Source organism: Oryza glaberrima, chromosome 2 (genome assembly GCF_000147395.1).
Source record: "Oryza glaberrima chromosome 2, OglaRS2, whole genome shotgun sequence".
Lineage (NCBI taxonomy): Eukaryota > Viridiplantae > Streptophyta > Magnoliopsida > Poales > Poaceae > Oryza > Oryza glaberrima.
In genome coordinates, this window is record NC_068327.1 from 7,352,254 (window position 1) to 7,373,804 (window position 21,551).

The 21,551-nt window shown below is 44.3% G+C and overlaps 3 protein-coding genes across 3 annotated transcripts; 1 reads left to right on the forward strand and 2 right to left on the reverse strand.

The window, feature by feature from the left end:
• Positions 1 to 3,273: 3,273 nt before the first annotated feature.
• LOC127764487 (mavicyanin-like) lies at positions 3,274 to 4,267 on the reverse strand. The gene is made up of 2 exons (XM_052289371.1): positions 3,983 to 4,267; positions 3,274 to 3,879 (listed from the first exon to the last, which is right to left on the reverse strand). The coding sequence occupies exons 1-2, from the start codon at positions 4,182 to 4,184 to the stop codon at positions 3,530 to 3,532; spliced, it is 552 nt and encodes a 183-aa protein (XP_052145331.1). The 5' UTR covers positions 4,185 to 4,267; the 3' UTR covers positions 3,274 to 3,529.
• A 1,262-nt stretch (positions 4,268 to 5,529) lies between these two features.
• On the forward strand, positions 5,530 to 9,137 carry LOC127764071 (uncharacterized). The gene is made up of 3 exons (XM_052288896.1): positions 5,530 to 6,659; positions 7,401 to 7,897; positions 7,980 to 9,137. The coding sequence occupies exons 2-3, from the start codon at positions 7,412 to 7,414 to the stop codon at positions 8,685 to 8,687; spliced, it is 1,194 nt and encodes a 397-aa protein (XP_052144856.1). The 5' UTR covers positions 5,530 to 6,659; positions 7,401 to 7,411; the 3' UTR covers positions 8,688 to 9,137.
• Positions 9,138 to 9,301: 164 nt separating this feature from the next.
• On the reverse strand, positions 9,302 to 13,344 carry LOC127764070 (probable LRR receptor-like serine/threonine-protein kinase At3g47570). Its single transcript, XM_052288895.1, has 2 exons — positions 10,465 to 13,344; positions 9,302 to 10,159 (listed from the first exon to the last, which is right to left on the reverse strand). Exons 1-2 carry the CDS (start codon positions 13,325 to 13,327, stop codon positions 9,777 to 9,779), a joined length of 3,246 nt encoding a protein of 1,081 aa, XP_052144855.1. The 5' UTR covers positions 13,328 to 13,344; the 3' UTR covers positions 9,302 to 9,776.
• Positions 13,345 to 21,551: the final 8,207 nt, after the last annotated feature.

The window sequence follows — 21,551 nt, forward strand, 5'->3', positions numbered from 1 at the left end:
TTAAATATATTTTCATAATAAATTTGTAATGGGTTAAAAATGTTACTATTTTTTTTATAAACTTGGTCAAACGTAAAACAGTTTAATTTTAACCAAAGTCAAAATATCTTATAACATGAAACGGAGGTAGTATAAAAAAACAGATTATATGATCGATTGTTTTAGACTATGTGATTAGCTGCAAAATAATTAATCCACATCGACTCGCGCAAATCAAACGCATGCATGGGTCGATGAATGCAGCAATGCAGCATAGTGCTAAGTGCTAACTACAGTTCGATCGATCCAGTCACGATGCTGTGATGGATATATGATTGAAATTATTAGTTGTCGATCGATGATCGATGCAGCGAGAGCCGTACGGCCTAACTGATCGTGCTGCTCATGAATGAAAATGCATTATGCAGATGGGAGTCATGGAGAGAGGTATGGGCTCCAAGGAGGATCTGTCGAGAGGTCGATCGATCGCCGGCATGCAGCTTGATTGATCTGCAAAACATTTTCTATCTACCCTTGGATTCATGCATGCGTGATACTATGATTTAATTCATTACCTCAGCTCAATATGATGCATAAATATAACCGTTGTTATACTATGGTTGAGTTAAATTTCAGCAAAATAGAGAGAAAAATTCGACCAACTTGTAATAAGTCATTAGGTGGAACAATTGTTATACATTATTTTTTTTCTTGTTTTTAAGTAGTTTTCTTGCTTTGTAATTAATCCATGATTTTATAATTCATAGCTATCCGTCATACAAACTCTGCAGTAATTAGATATAGCTTCTTTAAAGTAAATATCGAAATGAATTCGATGATATTAAAAAAATAAACAGAGTGATGACTAATTAATGTATTAGGCCGGTAATAATAATTCAAACAAATTGTTTATACTAGAGATTTAAAACAATCTAACCTTTATATGTCTAAGCATGTAGCTGGCCAATTTTAAACAAATTGGTAAAACTAAATTTCTGACATTTAGAAATCATCATATGGTTAAACAAGGGAGCACACATATAGATATATACAGAACGCAAACCACATGGACATGACAAAGATTTTAATTGGATATATTATTCGTTACTTCGATTGGAATTTTATCTGAAAGTTCAGCATCGGGTAGAATTAAGCCCAATAACATTTGGGCTCTTAATGCTGGTGAATCCTGCAGCAGATGTAGAACAGCCAGATGTGTGTCAGGCCTAGTTGGTGGGCCAGAATTGCAATCACCGAGGCCCATAACCACATACATATAGGCCGGTACTTGTTTCAGGCCCAGCCCAATCTGTGAGGCTGCAATCATTCCATTTTGGAAAAAGTACACCGGAGGTCCCTCAACTTGTCATCGAGTTACAAAATCGTCCCTCAACCGCAAAACCGGATATATGACACCCCTTAACTCACGAAACCATTCACTTTAGGTCCTTGGGTGGTTTTGACCCCGGGTTTGTCCGACGTGGCAGCTGAATCAGCGTGGGACCCACGTGGATCCCACATGTCAGGAGGCCACATCATCAGTCATCACACTCTCTCCTCTTTCTTTCCCCTCATCTCGCCCTTCATCGGTTCCTCCTCTTTCTCACTCTTCTCAGCGGCGGCGCCGGCTGCGAGGCAGGAGGAGGGAGGACGTCGACGTCGGCGGCGGCAAGACGCAGGAGAAGGGGAGGGCGTCGACGCCGCGCGAGCGAGGTCGAGGATGGAGACCACGGCGGCGAGGTGAGCGACCTCACTGCATCGTGCAAGCACGGCGGTGGCCCGGCGGAGTTCCGCGGCTGCCAAAGATGGGCCCGGCGGGTGTGCAGTGGTTGTGCATCAACTGTCGTGGGTGGGCGCTAGGTGGCGGAGCTCGAGGAAGGCGAGGGTGCCGCTGCCACCGCTTCGTCACCCGTCGCCGTATCGCCGGGCGCCAGATGTCCTCTCCCACCTCGCAGCCGCCGCCGCGTCGTCGGGTGCCGGATGTCCTCTCCCGATTCATAGCCGCCACCGCGTCGCCGGGCCCCGAATCTCCTCTCCCGCCTCGTAGCCGCTGCCGCCGCCGCCTCGTCGCCCGGCGCCGCGTCGCCCACTGCCGGATCTCCTCTCCCACCTAGGCACGGCGACCTCCTCCCCTCCCACCGGCCACCGTGCAGAGAGAAGCAAAGTGACAGAGAGAGGGGATGAAAGGAGAGGAGGGGAAAGAGATGGTGATGATGTGGCATATTGACATGTGGGACCTATGTGGGTCCCACACTGACTCAGCCACCACGTCGGACAAACCTGGGTCCAAAACCACCGAAGGACCTAAAGTAAACGGTTTCGTAAGTTAAGAGATATCCTATATCCGGTTTTGTGGTTGGGGGATGATTTTGTAACTCGATGATAAGTTGAGGGACCTCTGGTGTACTTTTTCCTTCCATTTTTACCTCATTGCTGTCAAACTGCTATCAATGCTAATCAACACAGTACAAGATTGCAATATTTCATTTTTTTCACCTACAAGCAAGCATTAACTCAGGGGACTATCCACCAGTTGATAGAAACCCTTTAGAAATCATGTAAATTTTAAACCATTCGATTACTTTAAGATTCATACAAATCAATCAAACCCTAAAACCCATTTGTTCCTCTCTCTCCCCCCCTCCTCCCAACTCCCCCACACGCTGCCAATGCTATCACAGGCATCTAATCGCGATCTGCACCATTTCCACCACCTTCGCCCCAGCGTGCCAAGGTCTGGCTGGCCGAAATGTGTCAATGACTCTGGCAAGGCCTCCCAATCTTGCCTTCTCTCACTCCCTCTCCTCTCTTTTTTCTCAAGCCAGCGGGGTGAGTTGCCCTCGCTCAGCTAGATCCACCACCACTGACCGTCGCTTCTAACCATTCCTTCTGCTTTGTCTCCTGCAGCCAACACTAGCCCGTCGCCTGCTTCTGATCCCGTGGCTTCGGTGGCGCCACGGCTGCCTCGCTGCTCACCACGGGTTACCCTCCCACGTCCGTTCCTCTAAAGCCAACGACATCCCCCCTTCCCCCTCCCCCCACCCCAATGACCCTATTCCGTAGGTCCCTAGTGAGGCTTGGGGTTGGAAAATATGAGGAGGTTGTTTGAGCTGAAGGAGAAGGGTAGTAACACGAATCACAAAAGCACATCCAATGATCCAAAATCTACAACATTTGGAAGTCCATTTTCTATCAATGAAGGTTAGCAGTTTCGTTAATTCAAGTTATCGACAAACAGGGTGCTCGATTGCAAACAAGAACCGTCAGCCATAATCTCAAAGGAACAAAGCGGCTATTAATTACACTGAATTGAACACATGAAACGCCACATTCATCGATCGAAAATGCAAATACGTACAAGATGACACACTCCATTTAATTAACACAAACTAACAGTTTGAACTTGAACAAACACTGATCCTAAATTATCGACAGCAACGACACTGCTTGAACAACCCTGAATTAAGCAAGTTAATTCGAGCAATCATTAATCCTAAATGAAATTACAATCCTACAGTAGATATTACGCGCTTGATAGTTTATCAAAGTGTCAAACCAAGCCGGCCATGGCCATCGCGGCAGCCGACACGACGGGAGCGAAGAACGACGCCGCGGCGAACGCGGATCCCGCCGCCGCTCCGGTGTCGTAGTCCGTCGACGGCGCCGGCGCTGCTGCCGGCGGCACGGCGGCGAGGACGTTGATCATGAGCCTCTGGCCCTCGTTGCAGCGGCCGAGGTCGGGGCTGGCGAAGTAGGCGAAGCCGGGGACGTAGAGGTAGAACACCCTGGCGCCGTCGCCCGGCACGGGGGCGTCGCCGGCGTCGACGCCGGCCGTCTCGTTGCAGTGGTAGTACCCCGCCTTGCTCACCTTGATCACCGAGTCGTTCCTGTACTCGAACTCTGCCACCACACGCCATGGATGCGAATGCGAATGCAAAATTAAAGAAGAGGAGATCGATGACGAGTTGACGACGATGAGATGAAACTGCCGTTGATTCGTTACCGATGGAGTCGCCGACGTAGAAGGCGATGGACGACGCCCACCGGGAGTAGTACAACTCCTTCTCCTCCGGCGGCGGGGCGATCCACCCGTCGGGGCCACCGACGCGGTACTGCTCCCCTGCCGCCGCCGCCGCCGCGCCGGCGGCGAGGACAGCCACGAGGAGGAGGAGACGGAGACGAGACGAAGCCGCGACGGCCGCCATGCCTGACTGACTGATGAAAGCGCCGATCGATGGAGCGATTGCCGGAGATCGAAGAAGAAAGAAGCGGAAACTGCTCGTACGTGTGATTGATGGTGTGCCGCGGCGATCGACAGAAGTGGCAAGAATTTATAGGCGGAGGCGCACGATCGATCGATCGAGCCGTTGAGAGGGGGAGCGTCGGCGGCCGTTGCGTCAAAAAGCCTCGTCGGCGCCGCGCGCGCGGGAGGGAGTGGAGAACGTGGCCGTTTGAACTCGGTCGTCTCCGCGCGCTCTGCAGTTGCATATGCGATGCGAACTTGTTCGTGTCTGCACCGTGAAGACGAGGTTTGGAATTCAGCCCATTTGTTTTTCGTCAACAATTTCGGTCCATAGGGGTGTATGGGCTTGAATTACGGCCCATACATGTGGATCGGTGGGCCGGCCCTTTAACGATAATGGGCCTGGAGTTGTCTGTTCATTATTAAGCTTTGGAATAAGTTCACTTTAGGTCCCTCTATTTCTTCGTCAGTTCGATTTTCATCGCTTAACCGCAAAACCGGGTATAACCCGTCCCCCAACTTACGAAAACCGGGCAAACGAGGTCCCCTGGCAGTATGGAGCGTAGTTTTAATTGACTGACGTGGCACTTACATGGCTCCTTTGACTGATCTTCGTCCCACGTGGCATTGACATGGCACTTACATGGCAATTTTATCCCAAAAAATAATAAAAATCGTGGGACCCATATGTCAGCTACACACAAAATAATTCCTCTCTCTCGCAGCCAGAGCAAGCGATGAGTGGGGCCGAGTGAGGCGGGCCGGGCCGCAACCGGAGTAGGCCGGCAAAGCGGCGACGGCCGGAGCAGGCGAGGGGCAAGGCGGCGCTCCACGCACTCCCTCATCTTCATCATCGCGCCGCGGCGCCGCCTCACAGCCGGCGGAGCAGCGGCGGAGCGGAGGGCCAGGCGGAGTGGCGGGGCAGCGGCATGCCACGGCCACGAGGCGAGCTTGTAGATGACACGGCTCCCCGTACCTATCGCCACGACTGCCGCGGTGGCGATTGCCACGTCCATCCTGGCGCTCCTCCTAACCCCAGCAGTGCTCCCCACCACCTCCACCGCCGCCGCGCACCTCACCGCCGCATCCTCCCTAGGGTCACCCTCCTCGTCCCCAACCATACCGCCGCCTCGATCCACCGCACGTGTGCCGCCTGCACCACCTCCCTCTGCCTCATGGTAGGGAGGAGCTCCATCGCCGCCGCCGCCGGTGGTCCGTTCGTCAGGGATGCAGGTATGGGTTGCTCCACTCCCGCCGGTCGTCGTCGCGCGCCCCTTCGGCCACCGCCACGACTTCTCCCCCGCCGGTCGGCCGCTCCGCCCCTCTACTCCGCCCACGACGCGCCGCTGCTCCTCTTCTTCTTCTTCCCCGTCGCCGCTCCGACCGTCGACCGGCCGCTCCGTCCACGACACGCTGCTGCTCCGGCCGCTGACCACCCCACTTCACCCCTTGGCTCCACCCCTCTGCTCTACCACCGCTCCGCCCAACGGCTTCGCCACGCTGCTCCGGCCGCCTCTCTGCTCTGCCCAATGGCTTTGCCTTGCCGTCGACCGCCCGCCTCGCCGCTCCGGCCGCCCACTGGCCGCTTCGCCCATGACACGCCGCCGCTCTGACCGCCGAGCACCCCTATGCTCCACCCCACCGTCGCCCGCTCCGGCCGCCACCCACCACGCTCCGCCGGCTGGAGAGAGAGGAGGGAGAGAGAGGATAGAGGGAGAGGAGATAGAGATAAGAGGTAGTGATGACGTGTGGGTCCACATAGGCCCATCATTTTTTATTATTTGTGTGTGAAACTGACATGAGGGTCCCACGAGTTTTATTATTTTGTCAGATCTAATTACCACGTAATCGTCACGTCAACAACATGTTAGACAAAAACCTAGTCAAAATGAGTCACATAGGTGCCACCTCAGCCAAAACCGGATATAATACTGTTGAGGGGCCCATTTAAACTGTTCCGCAAGTTTTGGGACCCGTCGTAACCGGTTTTGTGACTAGGGAACGAAAATCGGACAGGGCGACAAATGGAGGGCCCTAAAGTGAACTTATTCCTTAAGCTTTTTAATGGACCTCTGTTAAGACCCACAAGTTTATGTGGGCCTGGTAATTATCTGGCGGCCCATCCAGAATTCCAGACAAGGCTAGTCAACTCGGCAAGGGTTTCCTCGCCGTCGCCGTCGCCGTCGCCGTCGCCGCTGCCGCTTGCGTGCCCTCGTCGCCGTCGAATCGCTCGCCCGTCGGTCGGGTCCGGTGACCTCGCTGCCTCCGAGATCCTCCTCTCCTCGCCTGCGCGCTCTTCCCGTCGGCTAGAAGGGCTGCTTCTTCCGTCCCGGCTCCGTCGCCATCCCCCCCGCCGGCGGCGACTTGGGCGGCCTCGGCTACTTCGCCCTTGTTTTCCGGCCAAGTTGAAGGTTCCGGTTCCGTTTCCGATCCTCAGGTAAAAGAGCACATACTTCTCCAATCATTTGAATAGCTAACAGCAATCCATTGTGCATTTGTGCTTCATGCGGCTACGGATGTATCCATCAATTAGTTGAGAGATAGGATCGATTCACTGTGTGTTCTACTGATGTGTAAATGCCGCTATGTTCTGCATCATCTGTGCTGTGGGATTTGCTATTTCTGTTACTTTGATGCGGCCGCGGTAATGTATAGGAGTAGGAAGGATTTATTGGCATTTCACCAATCGTCCTTAGTTAGGTAGCTGATGCGATGCTGAAGTTGGCTGCAGTGCCTCAACAGTATAACTGAGGGCCTTTCCTTGAATCATTCGTGTGACTTCTTTCACATTCCTCTGTTGTTTGTAGGAACACCAAGGGGGATGGGCTCATCTGTAGAGTATTTTTTAAAACATAGACAGTAGCATGTGTTCTGGATCATAAACTATGCGAAATTGCGAGCCAAAATTTTGATGCAAGGTTGCTTTGTTACAAATATGATCTGTATTTCCTTGATTTAAAATTAAGTTGTTGTGTAATTTGTTCAACAAAAAGAATGTAAAATCTTGGGACTCAGATTGTTGGCCTGTATTTCACGCATAAAACTACAAATATTGTTATGCTTTTGTTTAACTCCTCAGGGGTTTTGCAGCCAGCACTCGAATTTTCATCATTGTTTTAGGCATTTGATATTCTTATTAGTTCATCATTCTAAAATTAATCTACTCGGATTCTAATAGATTTTGAGAAAATGGATCCTGAAGATCTTACTGACTCTGAGGAAGATGAAGATGATGACATGATGTTTTTTATCTTGCCTACACTATATCTTGTTTCTACTGGAAGCGAAGAGCCATGTCATACATCGAAGTTCAGTGGTGCAGAGTGGATTTGTGAAGTGCTTGAAGATGACCGTGGTGAAGGCTATGCCAAATTTCGAATGGAGCCTCAAATTCTTCAGAAATTTTCAGACTTTCTTAGGTCAAAGAATCTTTTGCGGAATACAAGAGGCGTTTCTGTGGAAGAGCAAATTGGCATGTTTATTTATATGCTCTCTCGAAATGCCAGCTTTCAGAAAATGAGTGATAGATTTGAGCACAGTAGGGAGACTATCCATAGACATATCAAGGCATGCTTTGATGCAATCACCTCATTGACAGATGAGTTTGTCAAGCATCCTTCAACTGAGACTCATTGGAAAATATCATCTGATCCGCAATATGGGCCTTATTTTAAGGTAGGTTTAACCTGTCTCTTTGCATTGTATGAAGTTCTACACTTCTCTGCTACATCTGAATCAGTAGTGTGTTTCCTTGCAGAACTGTATAGGGGCAATCGATGGAGTTCATGTACCTATCACAATATCAGACTATGAAGCAGCTCCATATCGAAATATAGAAGATTCCCTTTCTCAAAATGTGATGCTGGCTTGTGACTTTGATTTGAATTTTGTCCATGTGTGCAGTGGCCATGAAGGGTCTGCATCCGACGCGGCAGTCCTATATGCTGCTGTGGAGTGTGGATTTGAAGTCCCAAGTAACAAGTATTATTTGGTTGATAGGGGTTATGCAAACACACCATCTTTTCTTGCTCCTTATAGAGAAGCTGCATACCATATTGAAGAGCAGAGCAATTGTCAGCCAAGTGACTACAAGGAGTTGTTCAACCTTCGTCACTCAAAGCTGCGCAACAACATAAAGCGTGCCACAGCGCTATTGAAGATGAGGTTCCCAATTTTAAATGTCGCAACATTCTATCAGATAGAAACTCAAGCGAAAATCCCAGCAGCAGCAGTGGTGCTGCACAATATAATGCAGGGCCAAAGAGATGATGATGATGATGATGATGGGTGGGCATTTAACCAGGCAATGCCAGTTTCATCCCGTAGAACAGTAGTTTTACCCAGTGGGGATGATGCATATGGCAATGATGTCGAAGAACTGAACAACCAATGTAGCATGGGTGATGCTTTGAGAGATTATATTGCGAAGAAGATGTGGACAGATTATGAAAGGAACAGGAGGTAGGTTTCCCTATTCTGAGGCCAAACAACATATAGGTGAAAGGAAAGAGCTGCTCATGTGTGATTTGTATCTTGAATTCTGATGTTTATGGTTAAAGATGGAACTAGGCAATGCCCTGTAGAAGCTGTACTCAGTTGACACCCACCAGTAAGATATGACATTTTCATGTCCTCCATTTGGCTATCAATCTGTGTGGATGTTGTGGTTGCCAAGATAGTGCCTTGCTAGCAAACATGGCGTGGCATTTAACTACCGCCACGCCAGTATAAATGGCGTAACAAAAGAGGAATTGCCTATACATCCCTCGGGTGATTTTTGAGAAAAATTATCTCCCTTTAGATTTGCATCTTACGGACTAAAAAAATACCAACTAGAAATTTCAATTGTCAACAATCAACAAATACTATAAAATTTCCAACTAATAAAATGCTTAACACGCTCAGGCACAGCTTCCAGATTACACCCGAATTTACGGTACGTAACCTAATTTACCCCCAAATCACACGAATTTACCCTCGGGGCCTCAAAGGTGGAGCTGGAGTCTAGCTAAACAGTTTCAGCTCTATTTAAAATGAGTGTGGAGCTGCCTGGAGAGTGTTATCACAAAATGAACTAGAGAAAATGAATGAACTACAGAGCTGGAGCTGGGTTTAGGCTGCTCTACAACTCCACTCTAAACCCAATTCCTAAAGTTAAATTTATGAGTTGGAGCTCTACCAAATATGTCTATCTTTCCTAAGTAAGATAGAATATGCGATACTATTTTTATATTTTTCTTTATTCCCGCGACGTGAAGGCTTTACTAGTAGTAGTACTTTGAAAACAGATCAAGCTGCATCCCGGCAACAAATCATTGAACTATACAAGAATTTTTATTACATGATAGGAATTGCTGCTTGAAATGCATCGGTAAATAACAGTGTGCAAATGTATCGTGTTGTAGCAGCAAAAACATCTGTAGCTTACTGCTGTAGTGATCAAGAAACTTCGGAAGATAAATTCGGCAGTGCTGCAGACACCAATTTATTACCTAACGTTCATGCTTCATTCCTCAGTGTTCCACTTCTATTGACACCATTTTATTACCTAACGTCAAATGCTCGTGGCGAAAAATGCTTCCTTTATTGACATTACCTCACTATATACATCATGTATCAATGGCCGATCTTTTGGCGACTCTTCAGAGCATTCCAGGCCAAGTTTAAGGAGTTGTAGAGCACAGATATCCATTATACCTGTCTTGTGTTCATGCAATTGCAGGGTATGATTAGAAGGTTGCTCTGTCATTTCAGGAATAAGCCTGGGGTCAAGTATGTCTTTGATCTGTGAAAGTGATGCATTGACATACATGCGGAGTGTGAAGCCATCAGTAAATATTTCATTGGTAGGGTGTCTTCCTGTTAGCATTTCCAGAAGAATAATGCCATAACTATAGACATCACCCTCAGTTGAGATTTGACTGCCCATGCCATACTCTGCAATGTTTTGAAACCAAAAAGCTCAGATCACCAGTAAAATGAACCATATTGTTAATCATAAAATACTGAAGTCCTTTTTATTAAATGATACTCTGCTTTGTTTGAAAACAAAAGATTCAGATAACCAGCAAAATATAGGAGTACCATATTATAATCATAAGAGATTTTTTAGATAATGGGAATTTTTAAACCCGGCTTCTTCAGCAACGGGGGTGTATAATCATAAGAGATATAACCGTAATTTCGTTATATTAAATAAATGATTTTCTGCAGTGTGCTCTGAAAAGTGAAAACCAACTCACCAGGAGCAATGTACCCAATAGACCCCCTTGGCCCAGCCATGCTTCTTGATATGCTTTGAGTTCCGGATGAATATTCACGAATTGACCTTGCCAGACCAAAGTCACAGACGCAGGCAACATTGTCATGGTTGAAAAGTACATTGCTTGGCTTCAAATCGCAGTGAACAACAGGTGGAATGCATTGATTGTGAAGGTATTCTAGAGCAGAAGCAATATCAAATGCTATGCTAATCCTTTCTCCCAAACTCAAATCACCACATGGATCAAACCTTGTGTGTAGTCGGCTTTCTAGGCTACCATTAGCCATATATTCAAATACTAGAGCCTTGAACTCACTGCCCATCGGATCATAAGTTGAGCATGCAGTTAACACCTTGACAAGATTTCGGTGACGGATGTTCTTCAATGCTTTGCACTCTGCCATAAAGCTATCCAATGCACCACACTGATCGAGCTTGAACACCTTAACAGCGACCATAGTGTCTTCTGTATCCAGTATACCTCTATAGACTGTCCCAAAATGCCCAGAGCCGACTATGTTGGCTGCAGAAAAATTATTTGTTGCTTTGCTAACATCACTGTATGTTAACTTTTTCAGCTCCATGTAGGAGTGATCTATGTGCTCATTGGATTTCCCCTTCCTTTTCAGGAAAACATTTACGATCAACAAATATAATCCGAGGATTGAAGAAAGTAAGACAATAGATGAAAAAACTGCCAACATTGGAATAACGAGCTTATGCTTTCTTTTGGATGCTGAAGCAGAGCAGACAGTCAACTCGTCCATTGGAACATTGGTGCAAAGGTGTGGATTTCCTTGGACAAACACCTTATCTCTGTCAGAAAATATTCCACCAACTGGAATTGGCCCCTCAAAGTTGTTGTATGACATATTTAGATACTGTAATGAGGTGAAAGTCCCAAAGAAATCCGGTATTGCACCAGATAAATTGTTCGCGGAGAAATCCAGCACTTTGGTGCCTCTGAGGTTTGCTAATGATTGTGGAATACTTCCCTCTAGGAGGTTGCCTGCTACACGAAGTGATTCCAATCGGACGCAAGAACCAAGTGTAGATGGGATCCTGCCTGTGAGTCTGTTGTGGGAAATGTTCAAAGAAGCAAGATTTATCAGGCTACCAAATTCTAGTGGTATGGAGCTTATGAATTGGTTATGTGATAAATCAAGTAGCCAACTCAATTGATTTAGCTTGACAAACATGTCTCCGCTTATGCTTCCAGTAAGGGCATTACTTGAAAGGTTCAATGCCAACAATTGTTGGCACCTCGCTAAAGTTGTAGGTATTCTTCCACTCAGTTGATTTTCTGATAAATAAAGTTCAGCCAATTGATTCAAGTTACCAATGGATTGTGGTATTTCTCCTGAAAATTTGTTTTGTGAAAGGCTAAGGACAACAAGATTGTTTAGTTGGCCAAGAGTATGAGGTATGCTCCCTGTCAATAGATTGTTATCAAGATAGAGTAGGGACATGCTAGATAGGTTCCCAATCTCCAAGGGAATGGTGCCAGATATATAGTTTGACGGGAGAGCGAGTGAAGTTAATGTTTTCGGCAGGTCGGCTACAGAGCTGGGCATGTCCCCACGTAGGTTATTTTCACCAAAGTGCAGTTTCAGCAGATTGGAGCAATTTTTCAAGGATGATAGGAATGCCCAGTCTCCAGCTTCTAACTGGTTTGAGTACAGCATGACAACCTGCAAATCTGTCATCAAACTAAAAGAAGGAATCACCCCTCTCAAAGAGTTGTTGGCCAGGTACAGAAACTGCATGTTGGAAGCATTAGCTAGAGATTTAGGGATTTCTCCAACAAAATGGTTGTTAGACATCATGAGAACTTGGATGTTAGGAAGTGTGCTTCCTATATCAGGAGGCATCATCCCCTCAAGATTGTTGTTGGCCAAACCGAGAAAACTGATGGACGACATGTTGTAAATGGAGGGGTTTACAGTCCCAGAAAGATTGTTGTAAGAGAGGTCAAGATATTGCAGGGCCGATAGCTTACTAAAATCCGGTATACTTCCCTGCAACTGGTTCTGTGCAGCTAAAAATGCTGTAAGCGATGAGAGATTCGCTAGAGATGGTGGTATGCCTCCTGACAGGCTATTCGTTGTAAGATCAAGGTTGGTGATCCGTGAAGTGAACATCTTTACGGGTGGAATTGCACCAGAAAGATTGTTTTTCCTAAGGTATATCTCCCTGATGGTTGAGCTGTTGAAAAGTGCTGCAGGGATGCTCCCATAGAGGCTATTGTTCTTCAGTGAAAGATAGCGGAGTGACGACGCATTAGCCAAGAACAATGGGATCTCTCCGGTCAGGTAGTTGTCCGCGAGGCCGACAGACTCCAACGCCGATGAGCTCCCAAGCAATGGTGGGATTCTGCCATGGAGGTTGTTGCTGGTTAGGTCCAGGGATGAGAGGTTAGGAAGCGTACCGAGGCCTCGTGGGATCTCACCACTGATCGCGTTGAAGCTGAGGTTGAGGTACTGGAGCCTGGCCACATCGGCTGTGAATGTGAGGCCACCTGAGAGGCCATTGTTGGGGAGGTGGATTCTCGCGAGGGACGAGAGGTTGGAGATGCAGGGTGGGATCTCTCCGGTGAGGCCTCCTGCCTCCATGTCCAGGGCCACAACCACACGAGGTCGTTCTTGGAGCTTGCTGGAGCAAGTGACGCCGCGCCAGGTGCAGAAATCGGGTGAGATGGTGTTGCTCCATGTGGAGAAGGCGGACCCGTTTGGGCTTGAAAGATGTGATTTCAGGCAAAGCAGTGCTTCCCGTTCATCAGCTAATGCTGTCAGGGTGGAGAAGAAGAGGATTGCAGCGACTGCAACCAGAGCTGCACATGCCATCTTGCTTTGCTGGTGTGTATTTTGGACAGTATGCTGGTTGTAAGTTATGAGATGCTTGTGATTCTTAATTATAGTGGACTAGGATGCGTCAAGATCTTCTACCCATTAAAACCATATATTGGCCACATCTTTGACCCATGTTGATTGTTGGATGGTGCCATATTCTTAGTCAAATAGTGAATGCATTAATTCCTGTTGAACATGATTAGGTTGCGTGTATGGACTTAATTACGGAGATCTTGTTGAATTAAGCTTTGACTAGATTGTTTTATTATGCAAACTTTCAGACCTTATTTTTCAGCAAAATAAGTAATGGTACCTTATTAGTTAGTTATACCAACTGACAATTTGCCTGCCTACGTACATTTTCCAACATCCGTCTGACGGTATTTTGCGACGCGGTGTAGACCAGTTCTGAACTTCTGATGGTTCATTTGAAAAGCATGATCTTTTTCCAATTTCACCTAACAATCCACAAAGTAAACTGTGCTATCAAACCTCTTACATATTTTGTGCATTAGACAAACACTTTTGTCCTATGGTGCCCTGTTGTCAGGAAAAAGGAATATCAATGCTTTATAAAACTAATTGGAGGAACATGATGGATATTAATTTTAAACGTATTTGTTATTTTCTTTGGCAGATCACTAATCTATATTTGTAGAGCTTATATCGTTATTACTTTGGATTATGTCATCGAACATGTCAATCATGGGAAAATTGTCACTGTCCACAGGTATGAAGTAGTTGAAACTTCAAGAATAGAAAAGTAAGAACAAATTTACGTGGTAATTTCCTCGACAATGGAAGTCCATTCCATTACATTAGTCAACACATGATCTGCCTCAAAGTCGTATGAAATTGATAAGTCTGGAAATTTCACCTTATCCTTTCGATACCAATGATGTATCTTTGACATTTGTGACTGGTTTAGGCCCAGTCACTGCTCATTGGTCGTTGATAAGAAAACATCATATAAAAACTTCTAAAATTTATAAATAATTAGTTATAAGTTCAAATGCAGTGGCTCTACATTCGTTAGACTCATAATTTTATGATCTTAATTACTCTGAATTAAATGTAGAACATATACTACTACTCCCTCAGTCCCATTTTAAGTACACTTATGGGTTTCTGTTTTCAACGTTTGATTGTTCGTCTTATTTGAAAAATTTATGAGAAAGTTAAAAAAAGTCACAGATAAAGTATTATTCATGTTTTATCATCTAATAACAATAAGATTGCTAATTATAAAAAAATTCAAATAAGACGGATGGCCAAATGTTGGGCACAGAAACCCAAAAAATACACTTAAAATGAGACGGATGGAGTAGAGTTAAAACTTCTAAAATATAGTATAGCTAGTAAATACTACAATTGGTCACATAACTTGTAAAATTCATACTAGCTCTAAAAATGGAAAATTCAACGGGGTTGAATTTCATAGAACACACTCTTTATTGCTGTAACCCAAATCTTTATAGAACTTAGATATAAGCTATACTTAGAATTATTTAACTTAAATAAAGTATAACTAACATAGAACTTGGTAAATTCATAACTCACAAATGCTAAGTGATAAAATAGAATTGTTGCTTAGGTTTGAGTGATGTGGGAATAGTTGATCTTCAGGATGGTTCTACTAGGGGCCTACCCCTAGTCGGTTTGCTGTGTGCTAAGGTAGATAGGCTTTTCACTGAACCTTTATCTAGTTGTTTCTAAGACCCTGTTTGGAACCAGGGACTAGAGTTTAGTCCCTGTCATATCAAATGTTTGGATACTAATTAGAAGTATTAAACGTACACTGGACTACATTGGACATATAGCCGATTGCTCAAAACCCTAGCGACATCGGCTGGAATTACCCCATTAGCTTGTCAGCCGATTGGCTCTTTGATCTGCTATTTATATATCTTGTCAGTTACAAGATCGTATTGACTGGCACGCCAACATATCATCTATTTTAGGACCTGTATTGGAGTTAAGCGGATCTCCCAGGCCTTCGTGTTTTTGTCGACTTAGTTCGCGTTAACGCAGATTTGGCACCATCGACCGAGCGCGGATTTTTTTATCAACACTACCTTGTCATATTTGGTGATTAAAGAATGGAACGGCTTTGATTCAAGTTACCTCCACTCCTCCTGACAAGTAATTTGTTTTTTTTCTTTTTGCTGATAAGGAACGTAACTTTAATTTTTTTCCTTAATTGATTCTCTCGGATCGCTCAATGTGTACGACTTCTCACCATGACATTGATTGTACATTTTTCTAATTCTACTTGTCATAAGGCTTATGTGGAGCTCATAGTAGAAAATAAGAATGGCGTACTTGTATAACATACATTGTAAAGTCAAAAATCGGATTCAAGAAGATAGCTAGTTATAAAACTATGATCAAGATATGCATGTGTGTGGAAATGTGAAAGTGAAATGATAACCCCTTTGTATGATCCTCCTCCTTGCACTTATTTAGTGAACATGGCTATTTTTCTCCCCTTTTTTTTTTCTTTTTTTCATGCTCGAGAATATTTTGTCTCTTTTTCTTTGTGAGCATTTCTCTTTTTCTCATCAATATTTTTTTTGGCTCATGTCTCATTTTGTATGAATAGTTAGAGGTAGGATTGTAAGTGTATGAAGTCTTTATTTGGTGGATGGATGACTGATGCTGATTTTCAGTGTAGAAGTATCACATATGGTAGATGCATGCATGACATATTTTTGCTAACCTCTAGTGTAGAGGGTGAGAAAATATAGTGGGTATCAGTGTTAAGGATAAAACACTGAATATAGTGGGTATCTTCTATAGTTGGGTTTGTACATACGGAAGTACCATATATCTAATTATACATGGGAATGTATCTTTTGATTAAGAGAATACGATAAATCCAAAAAGAAATTGTCTTCTCGGGATAGAAAGTGTCAGGAACCCAACCGAGGATGCTCATGTTACATTCTCACCCCAAACGTGGAGCGTTGGGGACCGCATCTAGATTTGAGAGATATTTTGCGGTGCGCCACCTCCCAAAGGCAGAGCGGTGGCGCCTACTTGGCGCGTGTGTGCCTCCAGCGCGCGTTTCGGACGAGAAGGTATAGTTAGCTAATCAATTAGTTTTAGATAATTACATTTTGAGATAATGACGGTAGTAGTTAAGTTTTTTTTTCATATGATTTTTCTAACTAACAAATTGAAAAGAAATCTATACCTGAAGTCAAATTTTCAAAAATTTAAATCTAGATTTGAAATTTTTAACTCGAAATTTGAATTTTTTAAGTCAAAATTTGAAAACTTTCAACTTTTCATCTTAAATTTGAAAACCTTTCAACTCAACTTTGAAAACTTTCAACCCAGATTTGAAAACTTTCAAATCTAGATTTGAAAAAATTCATGTCAAGTCAAGATTTGAAAACTTTCAAGTCAGGTTTAGAAACTTTTAACTACAGATTTGAAAACTTTCAACTCAGATTTAAAAACTTTCATCTGAAAATTCAAAACATTTAACTTAAATTTTAAAACTTTCATCTCAAAGTTCAAAAATTGAACTCAAATCTTAAAAATTTTCAACTCAAATTTGAAACTTTCAACAAAAATTGAAGATGAAAGATTCAACTTCTAAAATAAAAAATCACAAAAAAAATGCAAAAAGAAACAAAAAAAACACAGACGGTAGCTTTTCCAGGAAAAAAGTTACAGACGTAGACGCTACGCGTGAGCCTTATGGGCCTAAAAACGCGCGCGCGTGAATTAGCTCTCGTGGCGGAAGTTCTGCATCGCGGTATTTGAACGGCGGCCTGAAGCCGCGTCCTCATGCTTCGCCGGGATTGCGTCGCCTGGTGGTATTCTTGATTTTCTCAAGTTTGGCCGTGCTATATGTGATGTCAGGAAGGATGCCATCAAGCTCTTGCTGTTGCTCGCTGTGTTAATTTGATTCTTTGGGCAAGCTGAGAGCCTGAGAATGGACTTCAACGGTTGTTCGGTGGAAAGGCATGTGTCAAAACCCAAAACCGAATCAGGGAGCTTGTCAATAGGGTGGTGGACGGTTCCGTGGAGATATTTGAGGAATTGCTCGTGCAGGTAGAGCTGCAGTGCAATATGCATGCATAGCTGCACATGACTTTTTTTTCTTTTTTTTTTTCCGCGGGGAAGCTGCACATGACACATCTGGCTGGTGTGTATTTTAGACAATATGGTTGTGGACGAGCCTACGGCTCGCGCAACATGACATCAGCGTTTAATTTACGTGCAAAACTATTTTAAACTGATTTTTCTTCTAAATTACTTATTCAAATCCTGATCTAATTACACCATTAATTTCGTTACAATTAAACTTCAAAACAAGACCACACGTGGATATATTCCGATGAAAAAAATAGCTTATTATTGAATTATTTTTAAATGTTGCACGATGTTCCACCAGGTATATCGGAATTGTTTCACTAAGTAGATCGAAAATGTTTCACTCGTTTAAATCGGATGTTGTTTCACCTTATATAAAAACAATGTTTCAGAAAATAGCGAAAGAATGTTTCAGTTCACTGCAACATTAAATCTATACATAGTGAAACATTGTGAGTACACTATGAGAAACATTTTTCGGTGGAACAAAAAATAAACCAAATTCCCTTAATAGGGGGTTTCCAAAATACGTGGGTTTTTTTTGTTGCAATGGAATATTTCGTTCACTGCAACATTAGATCTATACATAGTGAAACATTATGAGTACTTTAGGTGAAACATTTTTTTGAACAAAAAATAAACAAAATTCCCTTAATAAAGAGTTTCCAAAATATGTGGGTTTTTTTTGCAAAAGAATATTTTAATTCACTGTAGATCTATAAATAGTGAAACATTGTAAGTATACTAGTTGAAACATCTTTTGTGGAAAAAAAGGGGAGGGAGAAGTAGGTGGGTCCAGCAGATACGCACGTGGGGGGAGGGGCGCGCAGGGGGAGCGCCCGATCCGGCTCCCCCCATGCCGGTCGCTCGGAGTAGAGCTTTATCGTATGGTTGTAAGTTGAGACAATCGTTTATTTGACAATATTTCAAAACCTAACTAGTAATCTAGACTTTTTTTTTTGGCTTATTTGACCCTGCTTTTCACAATGAACACCCGTCTGACTCTGCTTTCATTGCACCGTTAAAGTTTCATTAAAAAAAGAAAAAAATATAATTACTTTTCATAATAACCAAAATACCCTCGAAAAACCCAATCCACATATAACCCTGTCCCTTCAGATCTCCTCTCTCTCTTGTATCCCGTCTCTCTCTCAGCGAGTGGTGGTGGCGACACACTGAGGGGATAAGCGGCGGTGTTGGCTCGTCGAGGGAGGGAGCAGCGGGCTATGGAGGGAGGGGATCCGCGCCGGCACCGGCTCGCGAAGGGAGGGCGGCGCGGAGAAGCGGCGCTGGCTCGTGGAGGGAGGTAGCAGCAGCGTCGGGGCGCGGAGGGAGAGAGCGCCGCCGTAGAGGGAGGTGCACGACGCACGGAGGGGATAAGCGGTGATGTGCCTGCATGTGGAGGGAGGGCACGACTGTGGCGCCGGTCCGTGGAGTGAGGAGTGGCGATGGTGCCGGCGCGGGGAGGGAGGCGCGGGTGGTGGTGCGCTTGCGTGTGGAGGGAGGAGGGGGCAGCGGCACGTGGAGGGAGGTGTGGGCGGCGGTGTGCCGGCGCGTGGAGGGAGGAGGCAGCAGAGCGCCATCACGCGGAGGGAGGCGCTGGCAGCGTTGGTGCCAGTGCACGGGGGAGTGGCAACTGTTGCGTGTGGCATCGGCGACTACTGTTATGGCACTTGCCGTTAATTTGTCGTTTGGATATCATCTCTGTTGGATTTGACTATAATTTGTGTTTCTACATCATTGTATGCAATTTGCACGGCTGCACAACCAATCTTTACCACCGATTAACAACCATCTGTTGTCCCAGTTATGCAACCGGAACGGTGAATCCGGAACTAAAGATCGCTATCTTTAGTCCTGGTTCAATCGATCTTTAGTCTCGGTTGGTGTTACCAACCGGGACAAAAGATGTAGTCCCGGCTAGAGGGTTTTTTCCTTCTTTTTTTTCTTCTCTCTCTTTTTCACTGTTCTTTTGCTATTTGCCCAAATCATCTCAGATCAAACATTCATTATTCACGGTAATATAGTTCATCCCAAATCATTCACAACAACACATATTGAATCACACGGTAAGGAAAAAAGAAAAAAAAATCCAAAAGCAGCGCCGGCCTCCACCGCCTGCCGCCGCACTAGCCTTCGCACCGGCCGCCTCCCCCTTCGGATCCGGCGGCGGCCGGCTGCCTCCCCTCCCGGATGCGCAGCCACCCGGCCGCCGCCGCCGCTGCCGCCTAGGGGAGGAAGAGAATGAGGAGAGGAGGAGGAAGAGGAAGAGATGGGGTGAAGAGGAGGAAGAGATAAGGTGAGGGTGGAGGAGATAGAACTTATTAACTGATCCATCTCCTCCTCCTCGATCTCACGCATGCCTCAGCCTCTCCGCCGCGCATGCCGATCTTTTTTTCCGGTTGGTGTAACTAACCAGGACTAGAAATATATCTTTAGTCCCGGTTGGTAACACCAACCAGGACTAAAGATAATAGAGAGGTCTGACATTGCATGTTGTTCTTTTAACCAGGACTAAAAATGATCTTTAGTCCCGGTTGGTAAAGATAAAAAAGAACCGAGACTAAAGATAATCTTTAGTCCCGATTTTTATTGCAACCGGGACTATTGGGGTTTTTGCTCGACCGAGTAAAGATGGTTTCTCCAGTAGTGTTGGGATCCACAAAATAAGACAATATGCTGTCAAAATTTTGTTAAAAATTCTGCCAAATTTTATTTGCCTTATTTTGTCAAAAATCCGTCAAATTTAAGTCAAATTTGTTAAATTGATTCAAAATTTCAAATTTATAAATTGAAGCCAAATCTGTCAAACTTATCTCTAATCTGGTAGATATACAGAATTCGTTACAAATATGTCAAAAGATCCAAATATATGCATGTTTTGATGTAACAGGGTCAAATAAGTAGAGCAAAAGGGGCCATTTGCGCTTTAGGTAACACTGTTAACTCGCTTTAACGGAATAGGGTAAACATTCATCTTCAATTTTGAAAAGCATGGTTAAATAAGCGAACTAAAAAAGTATAGTCATATTAATAGTCATATTAATAGTTAAGCTTCGAAATAGGATAAAATGAGCAATTGCTCCTTTTAAGTTTTGAGATGCTTTTGATTCTTATAGTGGACTAGGACATTTCATAGGCTTTTAGTCAATATGATTTTAAGATGGCATAGCTGCAGATGACATTTTCTACCCATGCTGATTGTAGTTGGGGAAAAATTTTAGGGTTGGTTGTCACATCGAATGTACGGACACATATTTGAAGTATTAAACTTAGTCTAATAACAAAATAAATTATAGATTCCGCCAGAAAACTGTGAGACGAATTTATTAAGCCTAATTAATCTATCATTAGCAAATATTTACTGTAGCACCATGTTGTCAAATCATGACGCAGGCTTAAAAGATTCGTCTCGCAATTTACACGCATACTGTATAATTGATTTTTTTTCATATTTAATACTTTATACATGTATTAAAACATTCGATGTAATGGGTGAAAAATTTTTGTTCGGGAAACTAAACAGCCCCTAAGTCGAATAGTCAATGTATTCCTGTTGAACATGACTAGATTCCGTGTATGGACTTAATTACGGAGATCGTGTTGAATTAAGCTGGAATAGGTTGACTATTGTTTCGATAATGCAAACTACATTAAGACCTTATTTTTCCGCAAAATGATAAGTCCTTGTTAGTAAAATCAATGGAGCGAACTTCTGGCGGTCTGACTGGACCTGTACGGGCAGTCTAACCGGGCTTAGAGACCATGACGTGGAGTAGGAAACCACCGAATTGTGCGAATGGAAGTCCATTGCATTAGTTAACACTCTCTTAATAAATTAAATATTATGAAAATAATAATTTAGAAAAAGTGGTATAAACAATGAAATCAAAGAAACATTTTTGAGAAAACATTTATTTTTAAAGATATCCACAACAATAATTCGATATATAACTAGCTGAATGGAAGGTGTGCTGAGCGGCTCAATAGTCGATTGTCAGTTGTACTGGAACGCTTTAAACTTTCGAAGAAACTTCGTATGTCTTTAACTTGTCCACCAGGGCGTTGAACAGATTGGAAAGATCGCGGAGAAAAAACATCACATCATACA